This window comes from Onychostruthus taczanowskii, unplaced genomic scaffold, assembly GCF_017590055.1.
Source record: "Onychostruthus taczanowskii isolate IOZ18803 unplaced genomic scaffold, ASM1759005v1 scaffold106, whole genome shotgun sequence".
NCBI lineage: Eukaryota > Metazoa > Chordata > Aves > Passeriformes > Passeridae > Onychostruthus > Onychostruthus taczanowskii.
In genome coordinates this window covers 234,874-254,188 of record NW_024497186.1, presented here as the reverse complement: position 1 = coordinate 254,188, position 19,315 = coordinate 234,874, and the positions used below count along the sequence as shown (strand labels likewise).

The 19,315-nt window shown below is 66.0% G+C and overlaps 3 protein-coding genes across 3 annotated transcripts; 2 read left to right on the top strand and 1 right to left on the bottom strand.

Moving 5' to 3' along the window:
* GADD45B (growth arrest and DNA damage inducible beta) lies at window positions 1-1,838 on the bottom strand. Its single transcript, XM_041417074.1, has 4 exons — window positions 1,646-1,838; window positions 1,457-1,558; window positions 1,038-1,251; window positions 1-899 (listed from the first exon to the last, which is right to left on the bottom strand). Exons 1-4 carry the CDS (start codon window positions 1,681-1,683, stop codon window positions 786-788), a joined length of 468 nt encoding a protein of 155 aa, XP_041273008.1. The 5' UTR covers window positions 1,684-1,838; the 3' UTR covers window positions 1-785.
* Window positions 1,839-4,578: 2,740 nt separating this feature from the next.
* On the top strand, window positions 4,579-7,154 carry LOC121341578 (cocaine- and amphetamine-regulated transcript protein-like). Its single transcript, XM_041415220.1, has 3 exons — window positions 4,579-5,174; window positions 6,704-6,769; window positions 6,868-7,154. The coding sequence occupies exons 1-3, from the start codon at window positions 5,049-5,051 to the stop codon at window positions 6,973-6,975; spliced, it is 300 nt and encodes a 99-aa protein (XP_041271154.1). The 5' UTR covers window positions 4,579-5,048; the 3' UTR covers window positions 6,976-7,154.
* Window positions 7,155-10,481: 3,327 nt separating this feature from the next.
* MAP1S (microtubule associated protein 1S) lies at window positions 10,482-17,843 on the top strand. The gene is made up of 5 exons (XM_041415205.1): window positions 10,482-10,563; window positions 10,671-10,811; window positions 12,028-15,181; window positions 15,254-15,471; window positions 17,184-17,843. Exons 2-5 carry the CDS (start codon window positions 10,752-10,754, stop codon window positions 17,337-17,339), a joined length of 3,588 nt encoding a protein of 1,195 aa, XP_041271139.1. The 5' UTR covers window positions 10,482-10,563; window positions 10,671-10,751; the 3' UTR covers window positions 17,340-17,843.
* Window positions 17,844-19,315: the final 1,472 nt, after the last annotated feature.

Here is a 19,315-nt window from a genome sequence, read left to right as displayed (position 1 = left end):
TAACGTCAGACATTTTATTGCAAATAAATTCAGTTCCTCGCTCGGTAGAAGAATAAACTCTGGAAAAGGTTCAGCTCAGGGTCTCCAAGTGCAAAAGCAGCACCCGGGGGGTGCAGGTCCATCCGTGCAGACGTCCGTAATTCCTTGGAAAAAGCAGTTTTTTGCATTAAAAAAAAAAAATTAAAAATCCAGCCCTCTGCAATGCTCGCCTCCATCGGGTCCCAGCTGCCAAAAATCGCGACAGTTTCCAGCTCCGGGGTCACTCCCCGCGCTCCGCAGCGCCCGCCCGGGGCTCTCCGGCTCCGGTCCACGCTCCAGCACAGCTCCTCGGCCGGCGGCTCCGTCCAGCGTCCACCCGGGCTCCGGCCAGTGTCCAGTGTCCACCCGGGCTCCGGCCAGCGTCCATCCAATGTCCACCCGGGCTCCGGCCAGCGTCCATCCAATGTCCACCCGGGCTCCGGCCAGCGTCCATCCAATGTCCACCCGGGCTCCGGCCAGCGTCCATCCAATGTCCACCCGGGCTCCGGCCAGCGTCCAGCGTCCACCCGGGCTCCGGCCAGTGTCCAGTGTCCCCCGCCGGGCTCCGGCCAGTGTCCCCTCCATTCCCACCGCAGCAGCCGCGCTCCCCCTTCCTCCTCTCCGGTTCAAAAGAAAAATAAAATCGGTGGGTTTTGGGCGTTGTGGGTTAGAACTGGCTGGCTTTTTTGGGTTGGGTTGGTTTATTTTTTTTTTTTTTTAAGGTTTCCAATCCTCCGAGTCCAGGCCGGGCAGGGGCCGGGAGGGGCTCAGCGCTCCTGCAGACAGACGAACGGCACCCACTGGTTCCTGTCGCGACTCTCGGCGCAGTAACTCGCCACCTCCGCCAAGCCCTGACTCTTCCAGGCGTCCGTGTGCGAATTCTGGGGGAAGCAGGAGCACGAGGTTAGTGCCACCAGCGCCCCGACACGTGTCCCCGAGCCGCCCCGTCACCCTCCCCGGCCCCTGGCGCGGCGCCCGGCGGAATCACGGGGCCAGCGGCGCGTCCCCGCCGTGCTCACCGTGACCAGCAGGCAGTGCAGGTCGCGGGGCTCGGAGTCCGCCTCGGGCTCGCCCAGGATGGCGGCGAGGCGCTGCATGCCCGACACGCGCAGGATGTGGATGTCGTTGTCGCAGCAGAACGCCTGGATGAGCGTGAAGTGGATCTGCAGGGCGATGTCGCCTTCGTCCTCCTCGTCGGTGGCCAGCACGCACAGCACCACGCTGTCGGGGTCCCTGCGGGGGCGGCGAGGGTTAGGGGCGACAGGGACACCTCGGGATGGTGTCACCCCCCCCCCACCGTGTCACCTCCCTGTCACCAAATTTACCACCCCGTAAAACGCTCCAGCCCTGCGCTAAGAGAGCCGGGATGAACCGCGCCACGCCAGCCAGACCTCCCCCGGCGACAGAGCCCCCGACAGAGCCCTGTCGCGATACTCACACATTCATCAGCTTGGCCGACTCGTAGACCCCCACGGTGAGGCGGTCCTGCCGCTGCGCCGCCACCAGCACCCGCTCCACCGCCTCGCTCACCGCCTGCATCCTGTCGGGAGGAACGGCACGGCCGGTGAGCGGCGACGGCGACAAGCGCAGAACCCCCGCCCAACGCCCCGAGCCGCCCGCCACTTACTTGCTGCTATCGCAAGGCACCAGCTCCTCCAGGGTCATGGTGCAATTGTAATCCGCAGGAGAAGAAGGCAAACTCCAAGGGCAATAATCCCGAGCGCGGCTACCGCGGGGGTATCGCGGAGCTATCGCGGCGCTATCGCGATCCCCGGTCCCGCTCCGCTCCCGCCGCCGCTCCAGCACGATCGCTCTGAGCCCCGGCCGCGCCCTGCGCCGCCTTTTATAGCCTCCCGCCGCGGGGCGTGGCCTCTCGCGGCGCCCCCGCCTCGCCCATTGGCTGACGCCGCGAGGAGCCGCCCACGAGCGCGGCGCGGATTGGGCGCCGCCGGCGGGGCCCACGTGGGGGTGAAACGCGGGGGGGGGAGCGCGGGGGAAACCCCCGCCCTGAAACTGCGCCCCCCCCGCGGGACGGGCGTGGGACCGGCGGGAGCGGGGGGCACCGGGGTCCGTCCGTGGGACCGGGACCCGCTCCGGGGGTCGGTTCTTGCTCCGGGGGTCGGTCGGTGCACCGGGGGTTGCACCGGGGGTCGCTCCGTGGACCGGGGGTCGCTCCGGAGGTCGTTTCTTGTACCGGGGTTTGCACGGGGGGTCGGTCAATGCACCGGGGGTCGATGCGTGGGACCGTGGGCTGCACCGGGGGTCGCTCCGTGCACAGGGGGGGTCGGTTCGTGCAACTGGGTTTGCACCAGGGGTCGGTCGGTGCACCGGGGGTTGTACCGGGGGTCGGTCGGTGCAACGGGGGGTGATCGGTAGGACCGGGGGCTGCACGGGGGTTCCTCCGTGCACAGCGGGGGCCGCTCGGTGGGACACGGGGCTGCACAGGGGGGTCGGTCCCTGGGACCGGGGACTGCTCCGAGGGTCTGCTCTTGCACCGGGGGTCGCTCCGGGGGTCGGTCGGTGCAACGGGGGGTGATCGGTAGGACCGGGGGCTGCACGGGGGGGTCGGTCCCTGGGACCGGGGACTGCTCCGAGGGTTTGCTCTTGCACCGGGGGTCGCTCCGGTGGTCGGTCGGTGCACCGGGGGTCGCTCCATGCACAGGGTGGGGGGTCGGTTCGTGCACCGGGATTTGCACCAGGGGTCCGTCGGTGCACCGGGGGTCCGTCGGTGCACCGGGGGTCGGTCGGTGCACCGGGGGTCTCTCCGGGGGTCGGTCGGTGCACGGGTCGGCCCCTGACACCGGGGGCTTTTCCAGGAGCCCGTTCGTGCACAGGGGTCTGCACGGCGGGGGTCGCTCCGTGGGACCGGAGCTGCACCGGGGGTCGGCGGCTGCACCGGGGGCTTTGTGCGTGGAGCGGGGGCTGTACCGGCGGGCCGCTCCGTGCACCGGGGGCTGCTCGTTGACCAGGGGGTCGGTCCGTGCACCAGCGGCTGCCCTGTGCCGTCGGTCCGTGCACCGGGGGCGGCAGCGGGGGTCGCTTCGTGGGCGGTGGAACGGTCCGTACACCGGGGGCTGCACCGGGGGTCTGTCGGTGGAGCGGGGGCTGCACCGGGGGGGCGGCAATTCACGCACCGGGCCGCGGGGGCGGTCGGTCCGTGCACCGGGACGTGCAGGCGGGGGCGGGAGGGGTCGGTGCGCTCAGAGCCGGGGGAAACGGGGACACGCGGGGAGCTCGGTGCTGCGCGGGCGGCGGCCGCCACCTGCCGGGGACACACCGGGGAGCGCTCCCGCTGTCCCGGGCCCTGGCACACCGGGGTGGCCTCACCTTGGCCCCGGGTCCCGCAGCTGCAGGGCCGGACCGGTCCGTGAACCCCCGGGGGGTGGGGGTCGCGGGAGGTGCCCACGCCGTGCCTCAGTTTCCCCCTGCCGCGTCCTGAGCCGTATTTCCCCGCTGCCCCCGCCCACGGCGGTGCTGGGGCTCTGTGCGTGTCCCCGCTGTTCCCTGTCCCCTCTCGGTGTCCCCGCTGTCCCCGGTCCCCTCTCGGTGTCCCCGCGAAGCGCCCCCGTGTCCCCCGCCCCAGGTCCGAGCGAGGCCGCGCTCCGGCTCCGAGTCCTCCGAGCCAGCAGGCGACGCTGTCGCCGCCCTCTCTATGCCCCGCCGCAAAGCCTTCTGGGAAGTGTAGTCCTGGAAAGCCCAGCCTTTCCCGCGCCATTAATGAAGACTACATTACCCAGAGGGCTTTGTGCTCATGGGTGGGCGGAGCCTCGGCGTGTGGGCGGGGCGCGGTGCGGTCAAACCGGGACCGGGACCGGGACCGGGACCTGGGCTGGAATGGGGCCGGGCTGGGGGTCACCGAACCGGGACCAGACCGGGTGGGGGGAGCCGGAACTGAGCTGGAGCAGGGTCAGGGACCACCGGACCGGGTCTAGAAGCCACCGGACCGGGACCGGACCGGGACTGGGGAGTTGCGCTGGACCGGGCCGGGGGCAGCGGGCCCGGCGGCCGTCGGGGCTCGCCGCGCTCCGGTCCTGCCGGTGTCCCCGGGGCTGTGTCTGGGGGGATCCTGTGAGCTTTGGGGACCCCTGGGGACCGGGGGGTGGTGGGACACGGAGGGACCAGACAGGGATGGAACGGGAGCGGAGAGCCCCGCTGGGGGCTGGAGAGCCTGAAGGGCTGTGGGACAGCAGAGCGACAGCTCCCCTGTGTCCCCTGGCTGTCCCCACGGCTGTCCCCTGTCTGTATTCCCTATCTGTCCCTCTGTCTGTCCTTCTGTCTGTATTCCCTGTCTGTCCCTCTGTCTGTCCCCCTGTCTGGATTCCCTGTCTGTCCTTCTGTGTGTCCCCCGTCTGTCCCCTTGTCTGTCTCTCTGTCTGTCCCCCCGGCTGTTCCCTGTCTGTCCCTTTTGTCCCCTGTCCGTCCCCTTGTCTGTCCCGTTTCCGTCCCCCTTTCCATCCCCTGTCTGTCCCCTTGGCTGTCTGTCTGTCCGTCCCCCGGCTGTTCCCTGTCTGTCCCTTTTGTCCCCTGTCCGTCCCCTTGTCTGTCTGTCTGTTCTCTTGGCTGTCTGTCTGTCTGTCCCCTTGGCTGTCTGTCTGTCCCCTGTCTGTCCCCTTGTCTGTCTGTCTGTCTGTCCCCTTGGCTGTCTGTCTGTCCCCTGTCTGTCCCCTGTCTGTCCCCCGTTCGTTCCCGGTGCCGCCGTTCGTGCCCCCCGTGTCCCCCCGGCTCTGCGCTGTCCGGGCCGAGCCCGGTGTTTGTTTGCTCACGGAATTGGCAGCGGCTGCGGCCCGGGGGGGGTCACCGGGGGGTCCCTGCCTGGGCCCGGTGCTGACGTCCGTCCCTGGCCGCTGGCTGGTGGCCCCGGTGTCCCCAGGGATGCCGTGTCCCCCCCGCGCCCGGTGACGGTGCCGGATTTTGGGGGGACACAGGCGCCCCGTGTGCGTCACCGCACGTTCGGGGGTGGCCGGGAGGGGGGGAATAAAACCGAGCCCGGCACATCCCGGAGCATCGGGGGCGCCGCCGGCACCGGGAGCATGGAGAGCGCTCGGCTCTGCCTGCTCTGCCTGCTGGGCTCCGGCCTCATCCTGCTCGGGACCCCCGAAGCGGCCGCGGAGCCCACCCTGAGCCTGCCCGGGCACGGCCGGGAGGAGCCGGAGCTGGTGAGGGGCTGGGGGAGCGGGGCTGGGGGTCCCCAGCGCCCCCCGCGCGGGTTTGGGGCGTTTCGGGGTGTTCCTGCTCCCCCCAGCCCGGTTTGCTGGGGGGAGGCCGTGGGGAATTGGGGAGGGGGCAGCCGGGACCCCTGCCCCGGTTTTGTGCTGCCGCCCGGCCCTGGGGGGGCTCCGGCACCGGGGACATCCCGCAGCACGCGGGGGTCGCCGCTTTGGGGGGTTTTGGTTGTTTTTTCCTTCCCTGGCCCATCCTGAGCTCCGGCTGAGCTGCGGGGAGGGCGGTGGGGAGCGGGGGGGGCGTGGGGCCGCACCCTGAGGACAGACCCCCGACCCCCGGTGCTGCCCCAGCCCCGATTCCCGGCCGGGATGAGCCAGGAACAGGAGGGGGATGGGACAGGAGCCTGGGGGGCTCGGGGTGACACCGATTCGGGGCTCCGGGGTGTCCTGGGAATTGGGGGTGACACGGATCCAGAGCCCCCGGATGCCCCGGGAATTGGGGGTGACACGGATTCGGAGCCCCGGGGTGTTCCAGGAATTGGGGGTGCCCCTCTAGATCCCTCGGGTGCCCCGCGAATTGAGGGTGACACAGATCCAGAGCCCCCTGGTGCCCCGGGAATTGGGGGTGCCTCTCGGGGGGCGTGGGGGGCGTGGGGCCGCACCCTGAGGACAGACCCCCGACCCCCGGTGCTGCCCCAGCCCCGATTCCCGGCCGGGATGAGCCAGGAACAGGAGGGGGATGGGACAGGAGCCTGGGGGGCTCGGGGTGACACCGATTCGGGGCTCCGGGGTGTCCTGGGAATTGGGGGTGACACGGATCCAGAGCCCCCGGATGCCCCGGGAATTGGGGGTGACACGGATTCGGAGCCCCGGGGTGTTCCAGGAATTGGGGGTGCCCCTCTAGATCCCTCGGGTGCCCCGCGAATTGAGGGTGACACAGATCCAGAGCCCCCTGGTGCCCCGGGAATTGGGGGTGCCTCTCTGGAGCCACGGGTGTCCCGGGAATTGGGGGTGCCCCTCTGGATTCCCGGGGTGTCCCGGGAATTGGGGAGCCCCTTTGGAGCCCCGGGAATTGGGGGTGCCCCTCTGGATTCTCGGGGTGTCCCGGGAATTGGGGACCCCTCTGGAGCCCCGGGAAATGGGGGTGGGTGCCCCTTTGGATTCCCGAGGTGTCCCGGGAACTGGGGTGCCCCTTTGGAGCCCCGGGAATGGAGCCCCGGGAATTGGGGGTGCCCCTCTGGATTCCCGGGGTGTCCCGGGAATTGGGGAGCCCCTTTGGAGCCCCGGGAATTGGGGGTGCCCCTCTGGATTCTCGGGGTGTCCCGGGAATTGGGGACCCCTCTGGAGCCCCGGGAAATGGGGGTGGGTGCCCCTTTGGATTCCCGAGGTGTCCCGGGAACTGGGGTGCCCCTTTGGAGCCCCGGGAAGTGGGGAGCCCCTCTGGATTTCCGGGGTGTCCCGGGAACTGGGGAGCCCCTCTGGGTCCCCGGTGTCCCGGGAACCCCCCTGGCTGTCCGCGGCAGGCCGAGCCGCTCCGGGCGCTGCTGGACGAGCCGGCGCTGGAGAAGAGGCTGAGCTGGGTGCCCTGGGTACGGCGGGGCTGGGGGCGGCCCTGGCGGTTCGGGGGGACCCCCAAACCCCCCCTTTGGTGGGGGTCCGGCCCCGGGGCTGACGGTGCCGCCCGCAGTGCGAGCCCCGGGAGCCGTGCGCGGTGCGGCGCGGGGCGCGCTTCGGGAAGCTCTGCAGCTGCCCCCGCGGCTCCTCCTGCAACCTCCTCATCCTCAAGTGCTCCTGAGCAGCGGGGACACCGCGGGACACCGGGGGACACCGGGGGACACCAGCTGCTCGGGCGGGGCAGGGAGGGGGAGCCGCGGGTCCCAGCCCCCTCCCCGCACCGGGATGGACCCGCACGGATCCTGGCGGTGTCCAGGGATGCATTAAACCATTGGATCCGCGCCTGCCGCCTGATTTTTGGGGGGACTTTGAGGTGCTGAGGGGGGGAGGGTCCCATCCTGTCCCCCTCCCCTGTCGGGAATCCGAGGTTGGGGCGGGAATGGGGGACAGGGAGTGGGAATCTCATCCCGCTGTGGCAGAGGGGGTGCGGGAATGGGAGCGCTGCGGGGACGGGCGGGGAGCTGAGCCCGGGATCCTCCCGTGGTCGCGGTACCGGGGATTCCCGAGCCGCTGGAGGAGGATGGGTGGAGGATCCGCGGGATGCGGGGGGCTCATCCAGCCCGGCCCGGCTGCATCCCCATCCAGAATTCCAAATCCCCATCCAGAATCCCATCAAATTCCCATCAAAATCTTGGCTCCCCATCCAGAATCCCGCATCCCCATCCACGATCCCACACCTCCATACAGAATCCCGCATCCAGCATTCCAAATCCCCATCCAGAATCCCGCATTCCCACCAAAATCTTGGCTCCCCACCCAGAACCCCGCATCCCCATCCACGATCCCGCATCCCCATCCAAACCCACCCCCCTGCATTCCCCCGCACCACCCGCGCGGACCCCACCCTCTGCCCCACCCCGCGCGTTGCCCCTTTAAGAACCCTCTCTCCCACCTCCGCTCCGCCCACCCGCCTCCCCTCCGGCCCCTCCCATTGGCTGGCGGTGACATCAGTGGGTGTGTCCTGACCGGCGGTGACGCAGGGGGCGTGGCCAGCGGGGCGGGCGGGGGGCGCCGAAGATGGCGGCGGCTCCGGTGGCTCCGGCGGCTCCGGCCCCTCCGGCCGCGGGGCCGCGCCGCTTCTCGCTGCTCGCCATCGTGGGCGGCGGCTGCCACCGGCCCGGCCTCAGGGCCGCCGCCCTGCAGCAGCTGGAGCGAGGTGAGACCGCGCGATGCTCCGGGGGCTCCTCCCGGACCCGCCCGCCCCCACCGGAGGAGCCCCCCCGGGGATGCCCCGCTCGCTCCGGGCTGCGATCGCCGCTCTGGGGCTGCCCTGTCCCGCCCCAGACCGCCGGGATCCGCCCGTCTGGGTTCCCGGGGTGTGCGCCCCGAAATTCCCGGGATTTGCCCCATTTCCTGCCCTCCCCCCTCCCCCATCCCGGGGTCCGCGCCCTCTCCGCCCCCCGAGCCCCGGTAAAATCCTAGATCCGGTAAAATCCCAGATCCGGTAAAATCCCAGATCCGGTAAAATCCCAGATCCGCCCCTTTTTGCTGCCCCAAACCCTCGGCGATCCGCATCCTCCTTTCTTTCAAAGCCTCCAGGATTTGCTCCTCCTGGATTTACCCCCCCACCCCAGGATCTTTCCCTGCCCCCCTGAATCCCCCGGATCTGCCCCCAAATCCCCCGGATCGACCCCACAATTTTATAGAGACCCCCTCCTCCAGCCCCCACACCCCTCCCTGAGCCCTGCCCTGATTTTGGGGAGGGGTCTCAGGACCCCGCAGCGGGAGCAGATCCCAAACCCATCACGGCAGGGACATTCCCCGCTCCATTGTCCCCTCCCTGTGTCCCAAACCTCACCAAAACCCCCCCAAAAACGGCCCCAAAGCCTTGTGCAACCCCGGGCCGGTTACACCATCCCCCACCCATCCTCTGGCCGTTACCGGCAGCACCCGGAGCCACCCAAAATTTTTGGGAATAAACTCCCAAAAATCCCTTCTGGGAAGTCCCGAAGGGCTGTTCAGGTGTTGCACCTGTGCCGGTGCTGCTGACAGGTAGCTCCAAATCTTTTTTAATTCCTTAATTGGCACCTTTGAGGAGGTGTTGGCAGAGCTGCTCCGTGCCCCGGGGGGTTGGGATTTGGGATTTGGGATTTGGCAGAGCCGGGGCTGACTCACGAGGAGCTCACCTGGCGGGCAGGTGTTGCTTGGAGGGACCCCAAAAACACCTTGGGGGGGATTTTAGGGGGGATTTTATGGGGTCAGCCCCAAATCAGAACCGTGGGGGGTTTGGGTTCTGAGCCCCCCAAATCCCAAATTTTTCTTTGGGGTTTTTTTTCTCCTCAGGGATCCGCTCGTGGGACATCGACCTCACCTGCTGCAACCTGGACGAGCAGCTGAAGCTCTTCGTGTCCCGGCACTCGGCCACCTTCTCCAGCATTGTCAAAGGTAAAAAACGGGATAAAAACCGGGGAAAAGGGGGGGGAAAGCTGCCAGGGAGGGGTGGGAGTGGGGGTTGGGATCAGGGACGCCCCCTCCCCGTTCACTCCTCCCAGGTTTTGTGGGAACAGGCCTGGCTTTGTGCCCACCCCCCATCCAAACCCCGTGATCCCCCACGTGAGGAGCCACTTCCTTTTCCAGCCTGGAAAAATGGGATTTTCCACGGGAAGAACGGAGCTGGGGCTGCTGCGGTGCCTTTCCCCCCACACCCAGCTGGCTCCCTGCTGGGTGTTTCCCTGCTCAGAGGGGGAAATGAACCCCAAAACCCCCCTGGGAGCACCCAGAGCGTTTGGGGGGGGGTCTCCCCCACCTGTCCCTCCCTTCCCTGGGCAGGAAGGACACGGGAAGTGTGTCCCTGGCCCTGCGTGTCCGTGCTGTCCCTCTTCCGCCGGAAAACCGGGCAGCTCCTGGCCGTGCCACCCCCTTGGGGACAATCTGGGGGGGGTGTGGCTGTCACCTCTCTGTCCCCACAGGTCAGAGGACCCTCCACCACCGCGGGGATGTGCTGGAGACCCTGGTGCTGCTCAACCCTTCCGACAAGTCCCTGTGTGACGAGGTGAGCTGGGGACGCTGCTGGCCCCGGGGTTGTCCCCGCGGTGTCCCCTGTGTCCCCACGGTGTCCCCTCTGTGCTGATGTCCCCCCCGCCCCATCTCTGTCCCCAGCTGCGGAACCTCATCACGGACGTGTCACAGCACAAGCTGCTGGTGTTTGCTGGGCCCTGCGTGGAGGACACCGGGGAGCTGATGCTGCAGACCGGCTGCTTCTCCCTGCGGGATTTCATCCAGATCTTCACCGATAAGGAGGTCAGGGGAGGGGACAGGGGACAGGGGAGGGGACAGGGGGGATTTTGGGGTCAGAGCTGCTGCCTGAGCACGTCCAGCCAGGAGCAGCTCCTCAGGGATGGTGGCACGTCCTGCTCTCTCCTCGCAGGGGGGTCCCTGCAAGGTGTGGGGCACAGCCTGGGGGTCTGTGCCAGGAAAAGGGGCAAACCCTGGGGGATTTAGGGGAGTTTTGTGGGGCAGATCCTGGGGATTTAGGGGATGCAGGTCCTGGGGATTTAGGGGGTAGATACTGGGAGTTTTTTGGGGCAGATCCTGGGGAATTAGGGAGTACAAGTCTTGAGAATTTAGTCAGGTAGACACTGGGGATCTGGGAATGTAAATCTTGGGGGCAGACTCTGTCCCCACAGGTCAGAGGACCCTCCACCACCGCGGGGATGTGCTGGAGACCCTGGTGCTGCTCAACCCTTCCGACAAGTCCCTGTGTGACGAGGTGAGCTGGGGACGCTGCTGGCCCCGGGGCTGTCCCCACGGTGTCCCCTGTGTCCCCACGGTGTCCCCTCTGTGCTGATGTCCCCCCCGCCCCATCTCTGTCCCCAGCTGCGGAACCTCATCACGGACGTGTCACAGCACAAGCTGCTGGTGTTTGCTGGGCCCTGCGTGGAGGACACCGGGGAGCTGATGCTGCAGACCGGCTGCTTCTCCCTGCGGGATTTCATCCAGATCTTCACCGATAAGGAGGTCAGGGGAGGGGACAGGGGACAGGGGAGGGGACAGGGGGGATTTTGGGGTCAGAGCTGCTGCCTGAGCACGTCCAGCCAGGAGCAGCTCCTCAGGGATGGTGGCACGTCCTGCTCTCTCCTCGCAGGGGGGTCCCTGCAAGGTGTGGGGCACAGCCTGGGGGTCTGTGCCAGGAAAAGGGGCAAACCCTGGGGGATTTAGGGGAGTTTTGTGGGGCAGATCCTGGGGAGTTGGGGGATGCAGGTCCTGGGGATTTAGGGGATGCAGGTCCTGGGGATTTAGGGGGTAGATGCTGGGAGTTTTGTGGGGCAGATCCTGGGGATTTAGGGGATGCAGGTCCTGGGGATTTAGGGGGTAGATACTGGGAGTTTTTTGGGGCAGATCCTGGGGAATTAGGGAGTACAAGTCTTGAGAATTTAGTCAGGTAGACACTGGGGATCTGGGAATGTAAATCTTGGGGGCAGATGTTGGGAGTTGTGGGAGCAAATCCTAGGGGTGTTGGGGGAAGATTCTGGGGAGCTGAGGGCTGTGCCAGGAAAAGGGGCAAACCCTGGGGGATTTAGGGGAGTTTTGTGGGGCAGATCCTGGGGATTTAGGGGATGCAGGTCCTGGGGATTTAGGGGGTAGATGCTGGGAGTTTTGTGATGCAGGTCCTGGGGATTTAGGGGATGCAGGTCCTGGGGATTTAGGGGGTAGATGCTGGGAGTTTTGTGGGGCAGATCCTGGGGATTTAGGGAGTACAAATCTTGAGAATTTAGTCAGGGAGACACTGGGGATCTGGGAATGTAAATCTTGGGGGCAGATGTTGGGAGTTGTGGGAGCAAATCCTAGGGGTGTTGGGGGAAGATTCTGGGGAGTTGAGGGGTAGGGAAAGGAGCAGATCCTGAGAATTTAGGGGTGCAGTTCCTGGGAATTTAGGGGTGCAGTTTAATGTAATTTAGGGATGCAAATCCTGGTAATTTAGGGGGCAGATCCTCAGCTGCCAGCCCTAGGGGGCCACAGCCTCAGCCTAGGTGGGCAGTCAGGGAAAGCCCCCCCTGCCCCCAGGACCTGCCCAGCAGCAGAGGGGGCTGGCACCCCAAAATCCCCCCAAAAAGCAGGCAGCAGGTGTGGATCCAATGGTTTAATGTGTCCCTGGACACCTCCCACCCCATCCTGGTGGGCGATGGGGGTGACCCCGGCGCCCCCTCCCACCTGAAGCTGCCCCTCTGTGCAGGTGGGCGAGATCCTGAGCTCTGCAGACCCCTCGGCCAAGGCCAGGCTGACCATCAGCTGCCCCGATTTCGGGGAGTGGAGGGACTCGGGCTTGGAGCACCACAACCTGCAGGACTTCATCGAGCTGCGCTACAACCCCGGCTGCGTCCTGCCGGAGATGGAGGGGCTGGAGGAGTTCATGGAGTACCTGTCAGAGTCTCTGGAGCCCCAGTCCCCCTTCGACCTGCTGGAGCCCCCCACCATGGTGGGATTCCTGAAGCTCTCCAAGCCCTGCTGCTACATCTTCCCGGGCGGGAGAGGGGACTCGGCTTTCTTCGCCGTCAACGGCTTCAACGTCTTGGTCAACGGCGGCTCCAACCCCAAATCCTCCTTCTGGAAGCTGGTGCGGCACCTGGACCGCATCGACTCCATCCTGGTGACGCACGCGGGCACGGACAGCCTGCCTGGCATCAACAGCCTGCTCCAGAGGAAGCTGGCCGAGCTGGAGGAGGACCCTTCCCAGAGCTCCCAGGGCAACGGCGACTGGGCCAAGAACCTCATCTCGCCCGAGCTGGGCGTCGTCTTCCTCAACGCCTCCGAGAAGCTGAAGGACATCGAGGGCGACTCCAAGGTGCTGAAGAGCTGCGACGAGGCCGCGCTGACCCTGCACTACCTGGACAAGTTGGGCATCCGGCCCAACCTGCTGGCCCGCGACAGCGGCCCCCGCGCCGAGCCCACCGTGCTCTTCCAGAAGATGGGGGTGGGCCGGCTGGACATGTACGTGCTGAACCCCGTGAAGGGCACCAAGGAGCTGGAGTTCCTCCTGCAGCACTGGTCGGGGAACGGCTTCCCCAAGGAGCAGGAGCTGCCGCTGCAGTGCCTGACGTCGGTGTGCGTGCTGCTGGTGTGGCACCCCGTCAGCCGCTCCGAGAAGATCATCCGGGTGCTGTTCCCCGGCTGCACGCCCCAGGCGCGGATCCTGGAAGGGCTGGAGAAGGTGAAGCACCTGGAGTTCCTCAAGCACCCCGTGGTCACCAAGAACGACCTGAAGGGGACGGCGCAGGCGGAGAAGCCGCTGAAGCAGAGGAGGGCGGAGAGCAAGGAGAGCCTCAAGTCGGGCTCCAAGCTGAGCTTGGTGGAGGCCGCGGCGCCGGCGCCGAAGGAGAAGGCTCCGAAGGTGGAGAAGAAGGAGGTGAAAGCTGGGACCAAGGAGAAGCCAAAATCCCTGGGGGACGCGGCCAGAACGGGATCAGAAGAGGAGAAAGCCAAGGATGCCCGAGCCAAGCCAGACTCGGCGGCTGAGAAGGCGAAGGGGGATGCGAAGCCGAAACCCAACAAGGAGAAAGCGGCACCCAAGAAGGAGCTGACGGCCAAGAAGGAGGAGAAGAAGCCACCGAAGAAGGACGAGGGGGCCGAGGCCAAGGCGGAGGCCAAGAAGGAGGTGAAGGTGGTGAAGAAGGAGGCGAAGGCCGAGACGCTGCGGAAGGACTCGAAGGACGGCAAGGCAGAGGCCAAGGCTCCGGCCAAGGCTCCGGCCCGGAAGGCGCCGGTCCCGGAGAGCCGCAAGCCCCTGACCAAGGCCGGCAGCATCAAGAAGTCCCTGCTGAAGAAGGAGCCAGAGAAACCCAAGGCTAAAACCACCCGGAAGGAGCCCGGGATGTCGGATGGCTCCAAATCCTCCTCCCCTGAGGAGATGCTGCCAGAGTCCGAGCAGGGCGGGAGGAGGAGGAAGGAAGAATCCACGGATGAAGGCATCGCCACGGCCGACAGCGAGCTGGAGCCTTTATCCCTGGAGAACGGGGGGAACCGGCGCCCGGGGGTCCCGGGGGACCCATCCTTCCTGGAGAACGGCCTGGAAGACCCCGAGAGCCCCCAGCGCCTGCGCCACCTGGAGAGCAGCCCCCTGCGAGCCGTGTGCCCCCCGTCCCCCGTGGCCAAGACCCCCAAGAGCGACCGCAGCGTCAACTTCGACCTGACGCCCACCGGGCTGCTCAACCACGGCCCCGAGGGCGCCGAGGATCCCTGCGGCAGCTCCGAGGAGAAGACCCTGGAGATGATGTCCCCGGCCAGCTCGGGGCCGGCCAGCGCCGGCCACACGCCCTTCCACCAGTCCCCGGTGGAGGACGGCGCCGAGGAGCCGGGCACCGGCGCCGGCCGGCAGCAGGGCGCGTGGCCGGCGGCCGCGGCGGGCAAGGAGGGCTCGGCGCCCGACAAGCAGGCGGGGTGCCTGTCCCTCAGCCCCTTCAAGGACGACGTCCCCGACGTGTCCCCCACCATCACCACGCCCTCGCTGCCGGCCGAGGTGGGCTCCCCGCACTCCACCGAGGTGGACGAGTCGCTCTCGGTGTCCTTCGAGCAGGTGCTGCCGCCGGTCAGCGAGTCCCCCCCGGAGGAGGGGCGGCGATCCCGCGCCTCCGGGGACGCGCCCGAGCCCGAGGCCACCAAAGGAGGGCTGTCGCTGCCGCTGCGGCCGTGCCACCACCCGCCCTGGGCCGACGGGGACGCGGCGCCGCGGCCCGGCCGTCGCTCGGACTCGCCCCACGACGTGGACCTGTGCCTGGTGTCCCCCTGCGAGTTCGAGCACCCCAAGTCCGAGCGGTCGCCCTCGGCCGCCGCCAGCCCGCGGGAGCTGTCGGACAGTGACCCGTCGCAGGAGCTGGTGCCGCCCCGGGGCCGGCCGGGCGAGACCCCCCCCACGTCGGTCAGCGAGTCGCTGCCCACCCTGTCCGACTCCGACGTCCCCCCGGCCACCGAGGACTGCCCGTCCATCCTGGCCGACGGGCTGGAGTCGGACGAGGACTCGGAGCGGCCGCCCCGCGGCGTGGCCAGAGCGTGCGACCCGCTGCCTGCCCCCCTGAAGGACCCGTGTCCCCTCCCTGCCCAGCCCGGAATCTGCATGGTGGACCCCGAGGCGCTGCCCCCCGGCAGGAAGGAGCCCCCGGGCACCAGGGTGAAGAGGACCCCGTCCCGCGTGGGCTCGGCGCCCGCCGCCCCCAAGGCCGAGCCCCCCCGCGTCCCCGCCTCGGCCACCAAGGCCAGACCCCCGACCAGCGCCGCCGGTGACAAGGCCAGGCCGCCCCTTGGGGACAAGAAGGGCCCGTCCAGCGGAGCCCCCGGCAACGCCCGCGGCGCCTCAGCCCGGCCGGCAACCGGAGCCGGGCGGGCATCGCCGGCAGGTAGGGGCGGGCGGCGAGGGGTGGCACTCCGGGGTGGCGCTTTGGGTGACCGCCGTCCCCTTGTCCTGGCAGGCGCGAGGGCTGCGGCCCCCCAGGGACCCCCCGTGTACGTGGACCTGGCGTACCTGCCCGGCTCGTGGAGCGCGCGCACGGTGGACGAGGAGTTCTTCCGGCGGATCCGCGCGCTGTGCTACGTGGTCAGCGGCGACGACCACCTGAAGGAGGGCGTGCTGCGCCCGCTGCTCGACGCCCTGCTGGCGGGCAAGCACCAGTGGGGCATCGACATCCAGGTGGGTGCCCAGCCTGGCCTGGGGAGGGCTGCGATGGGTGGTGCTGCTGGGGGGTGACGAGGTGTCCTCGGGGTTCCTTCCCACTGCTGGGGGGTGACAAAGTGTCCTCGGGGTTCCTTCCCACTGCTGGGGGGTGACAAAGTGTCCTCGGGGTTTTGACGCCCTGCTGGCGGGCAAGCACCAGTGGGGCATCGACATCCAGGTGGGTGCCCAGCCTGGCCTGGGGAGGGCTGCGATGGGTGGTGCTGCTGGGGGGTGACGAGGTGTCCTCGGGGTTCCTTCCCACTGCTGGGGGGTGACAAAGTGTCCTCGGGGTTTTATCCCACTGCTGGGGGGGTGACAAAGTGTCCTAGGGGTCCCTGCCTGATATTTGGGGGGTGACAAAGTGTCCTCGGGGTTTTATCTCACTGCTAGGGGGTGACAAAGTGTCCTCGGGGGTTTATCTCACTGCTGGGGGGTGACAAGGTGTCCTAGGGATTTTATCTCACTGCTAGGGGGTGACAAAGTGTCCTCGGGGGTTTATCTCACTGCTGGGGGGTGACAAGGTGTCCTAGGGATTTTATCTCACTGCTAGGGGGTGACAAAGTGTCCTCAGGGTCCCTTTCTGCTGCTGGGGGGTGACAAAGTGTCCTCGGGGTTTTATCCCAGTGCTGGGGGGGTGACAAATTGTCCTTGGGGTTCCTTCCCAGTGCTGGGGAGTGACAAAGTGTCCTTGGGGTTTTATCCCACTGCTGGGGGGTGACAAAGTGTCCTCGGGGTTTTATCCCAGTGCTGGGGGGTGATGAGGTGTCCTCGGGGTCCCTTTCCGTTGCTGGGGGGTGACAAAGTGTCCTCGGGGTCCCTGCCTGATATTTGGGGGGTGACAAAGTATCTTGGGGGTCCCTTCCTGATATTTGGTGGGGTGACAAAGGGTTCTGGGGGTCCTTCCCACTGCTGGGGGGTGACAAAGCGTCCTGGGGGTCCCTACTCAGTCCTGGGGAGTGACAAAGTGTCCTTGGCATCCCTTCCTGATATCTGGGGGGTGACAAAGTGTCCTGGGGGTCCTTCCCACTGCTGGGGGGGTGACAGACTGTCCTGGGGGTCTTTTCCCGATATCTGGGGGTGACAAAGTGTCCTGGGTGCCCCTTCCCAGTGCCTGAGGAGGTGACAAAATGCCCTGGGTGCGCCTCCTGGTACTGGGGGGGGTGACAAAGTGTCCCGGGTGCCCCTTCCCAATATCTGGGGGGGGGCCAAAGTGTCCCGGGTGCCCCTTCCCAATATCTGGGGGGGGGCCAAAGTGTCCCGGGTGCCCCTTCCCAATATTTGGCGGGGTGACAAAGCATCCTGGGTGCACCTTCCCAATATCTGGGGGGGTGACAAAGTGTCCCGGGTGCCCCTTCCCAATACCTGGGGGGTGACAAAGTGTCCTGGGTGCCCCTTCCAATATCTGGAGAGTGGCAAAGTGTCCTGGGGGGTCCCTTCCCAATATTTGGGGGGGTGACAAAGTGTCCCGGCTGCCCCTTCCCAATATCTGGGGGGGTGACAAAGCATCCTGGGTGCCCCTTCCCAATATTTGGGGGGATGCCAAAGCATCCTGGGTGCCCCTTCCCAATATCTGGGGGGTGACAAAGTGTCCTGGGTGCACCTTTCCACTGCTGGGGGGTGACAAAGTGTCACGGGTGCCCCTCCCCGGCACTGGGGGCGGTGCCAGCGTGACGTGGCCGTCCCTTCAGGTGACCTTGATCCCCACCTTCGACTCTCTGGTGATGCACGAGTGGTACCAGGAGACGCACGAGCGGCAGCAGGAGCTGGGCATCACCGTGCTGGGCAGCAACAGCACCGTGGCCATGCAGGACGAGACCTTCCCCGCCTGCAAGGTGGAGTTCTGAGGGGGGGGCGCGGCCCCCGGGGCCACCCCCCCGCCCTCCTCTCCCTCCTCCCCGAGCCCCCCACCCCTCTGTGAGCCCGGAGGGGCGGGGTGGGGACGGCAGGGGGAGGTCCCCGCATGCCCACGCTCTGCACCCGCTGCTGCCAGCCCGGGGAGGGGACAAGGGACCAGCTGGGGACACGGGGGGGGGTGGCAGGGTGGCAGGATGTGTCCCCCTCCCCGCCCAGCAGCGGTGCTGAGCCGTCCCCCACGGGCAGCTTGAAGGAACAGGGTAAATTTTGGTGTTTTGTTGGGTTTTTTTTTCCCCCCTGGACGAGCCACAATTTCCCCCTCCCCAAATAACCCTCAGAGTGTTGGGGGAGGGGCTGGGTGTCACTTTTTTTTTGGGGGGGTGGGGCACAAAGCTGGGACAACCTCGGGGGTCCCTGAGGGGGTTGAGGGGGTGCTGCTGTGGGGTTGTCCCTGGTGTTGTCCCCTCCCCAAAACGGTTGTGCCCCCCCCCAAAAAAAAACCATCCCCTCCCCCAGGCTGAGACCTGCCCAGCTCGCTGCACTGATGTTCCCTCCCCAACCCTTCCCCCCCAAAATTTTGGGGTGGGGGCTGAACAAAGGCACCCCCCAGCCCCTCATTTTTCGGGGGGGGGGGGGCGGAGAGCAGCCCCCCCACATCCAGCCCCTGCCAAAAGCTGTTCAAACCAAACGTCACGTGCAATTTTTAAGGGGTTTTATGAGCAGAGAGCACCAAAGGGGGGTCAGGGTGGGGTTGGGGGGGGGGGAACAGAATGGGACGACCCCCCCCTCCAAAATTCCCCCCCGGGACAAACACTAACCCATTTTTGTAGGAGGCTCCTCGGTGGCTCTTTTTTGTAATGACTTTTTAAGATAAAACAAGAAAAAAAAAAAAAAAAAGAAGACAAAAATCGTGAAAACTGAAGAAACCAAACCTTTTTTTTTTTTGGATGTTTTTTTTTGAGGGGGGGTTATTTATCTTTACTCCCCCCCCCCCAAAAATGCCCTTGGGGGCTTTTGCCTTTGATTGTATCGTCCTATGTGTTCGGGGAGGGGGCACTGAATGTTTCACCTTTAGTGCTTTATATCATTTTTTTCTCAGCTGGAAGGGTTGGGGGTTGGTGGGGGGCGTTTTTTGGGGTGGGTGGGGTGGCTGTGACCACCCCCCCCCCCATCCCCCAAACCCCCCCCCCATATTGTTTATTTCAGTATCTCTTTTAAAATCAGTTAATAAAAGCATTTAAGCATACAGATGAAATCAATTGTGTGATTGAAAGATTGGCCTTAGAAACAGTAAGTAGCAGATTTCTGCAATGTATGAACTCCTGTTTACATAAGAAAACTAATTATTCTGCTGTTGAATTTAAGGATGAAGTTCTATAGAAGTGTCACAATCTTGGTGAGCTTATTGATACCAAGATAGCTATTATTCAAAGATCAAACAGTGCACCTTCTTCTAAGACAAGTGTGGTGACAGAGGCTCATAACTTCCCCTCAACCCCAACATAACACACAAACCTCTTTCTCTGTCTTCCTACAGAATTGGGGGGGGGGGTTTTTTGGGGGGGGGGGGGGGGTCCCCCCCCCCCCCCAATCCCCAAACCCCCAAACCCCATCCCCTGCCTGTGGCCACCGGCACACGCTCCCCGTCTTGCACGCCACGTTCCCGTTTGGCAATTGTGTGAAAAATGAGCATTAAAGAGGATCATTCCCCGTGGATCTTTGTCTCCTGGGTGCTTTTTTATTTTATTTTATTTTATTTTTTCGGTGGGGGTGTCCCATGGATTTAGGGAGGGGGTGGAAAAGGATGGGTTGGGCTTTGCCTTTGTGGAGGATTTCGGGGTGGTACCACGAGGTTGGGAAAGGGATTTTGGGATTTTTTAGGGGTGGGGGTTGCAGGTGGTGGTGGGAGAGGGGTTGGGGGATTTGGGGGTGTCCAGAGTGTCAGGCGGGGGGGGTCAGAGGGGCC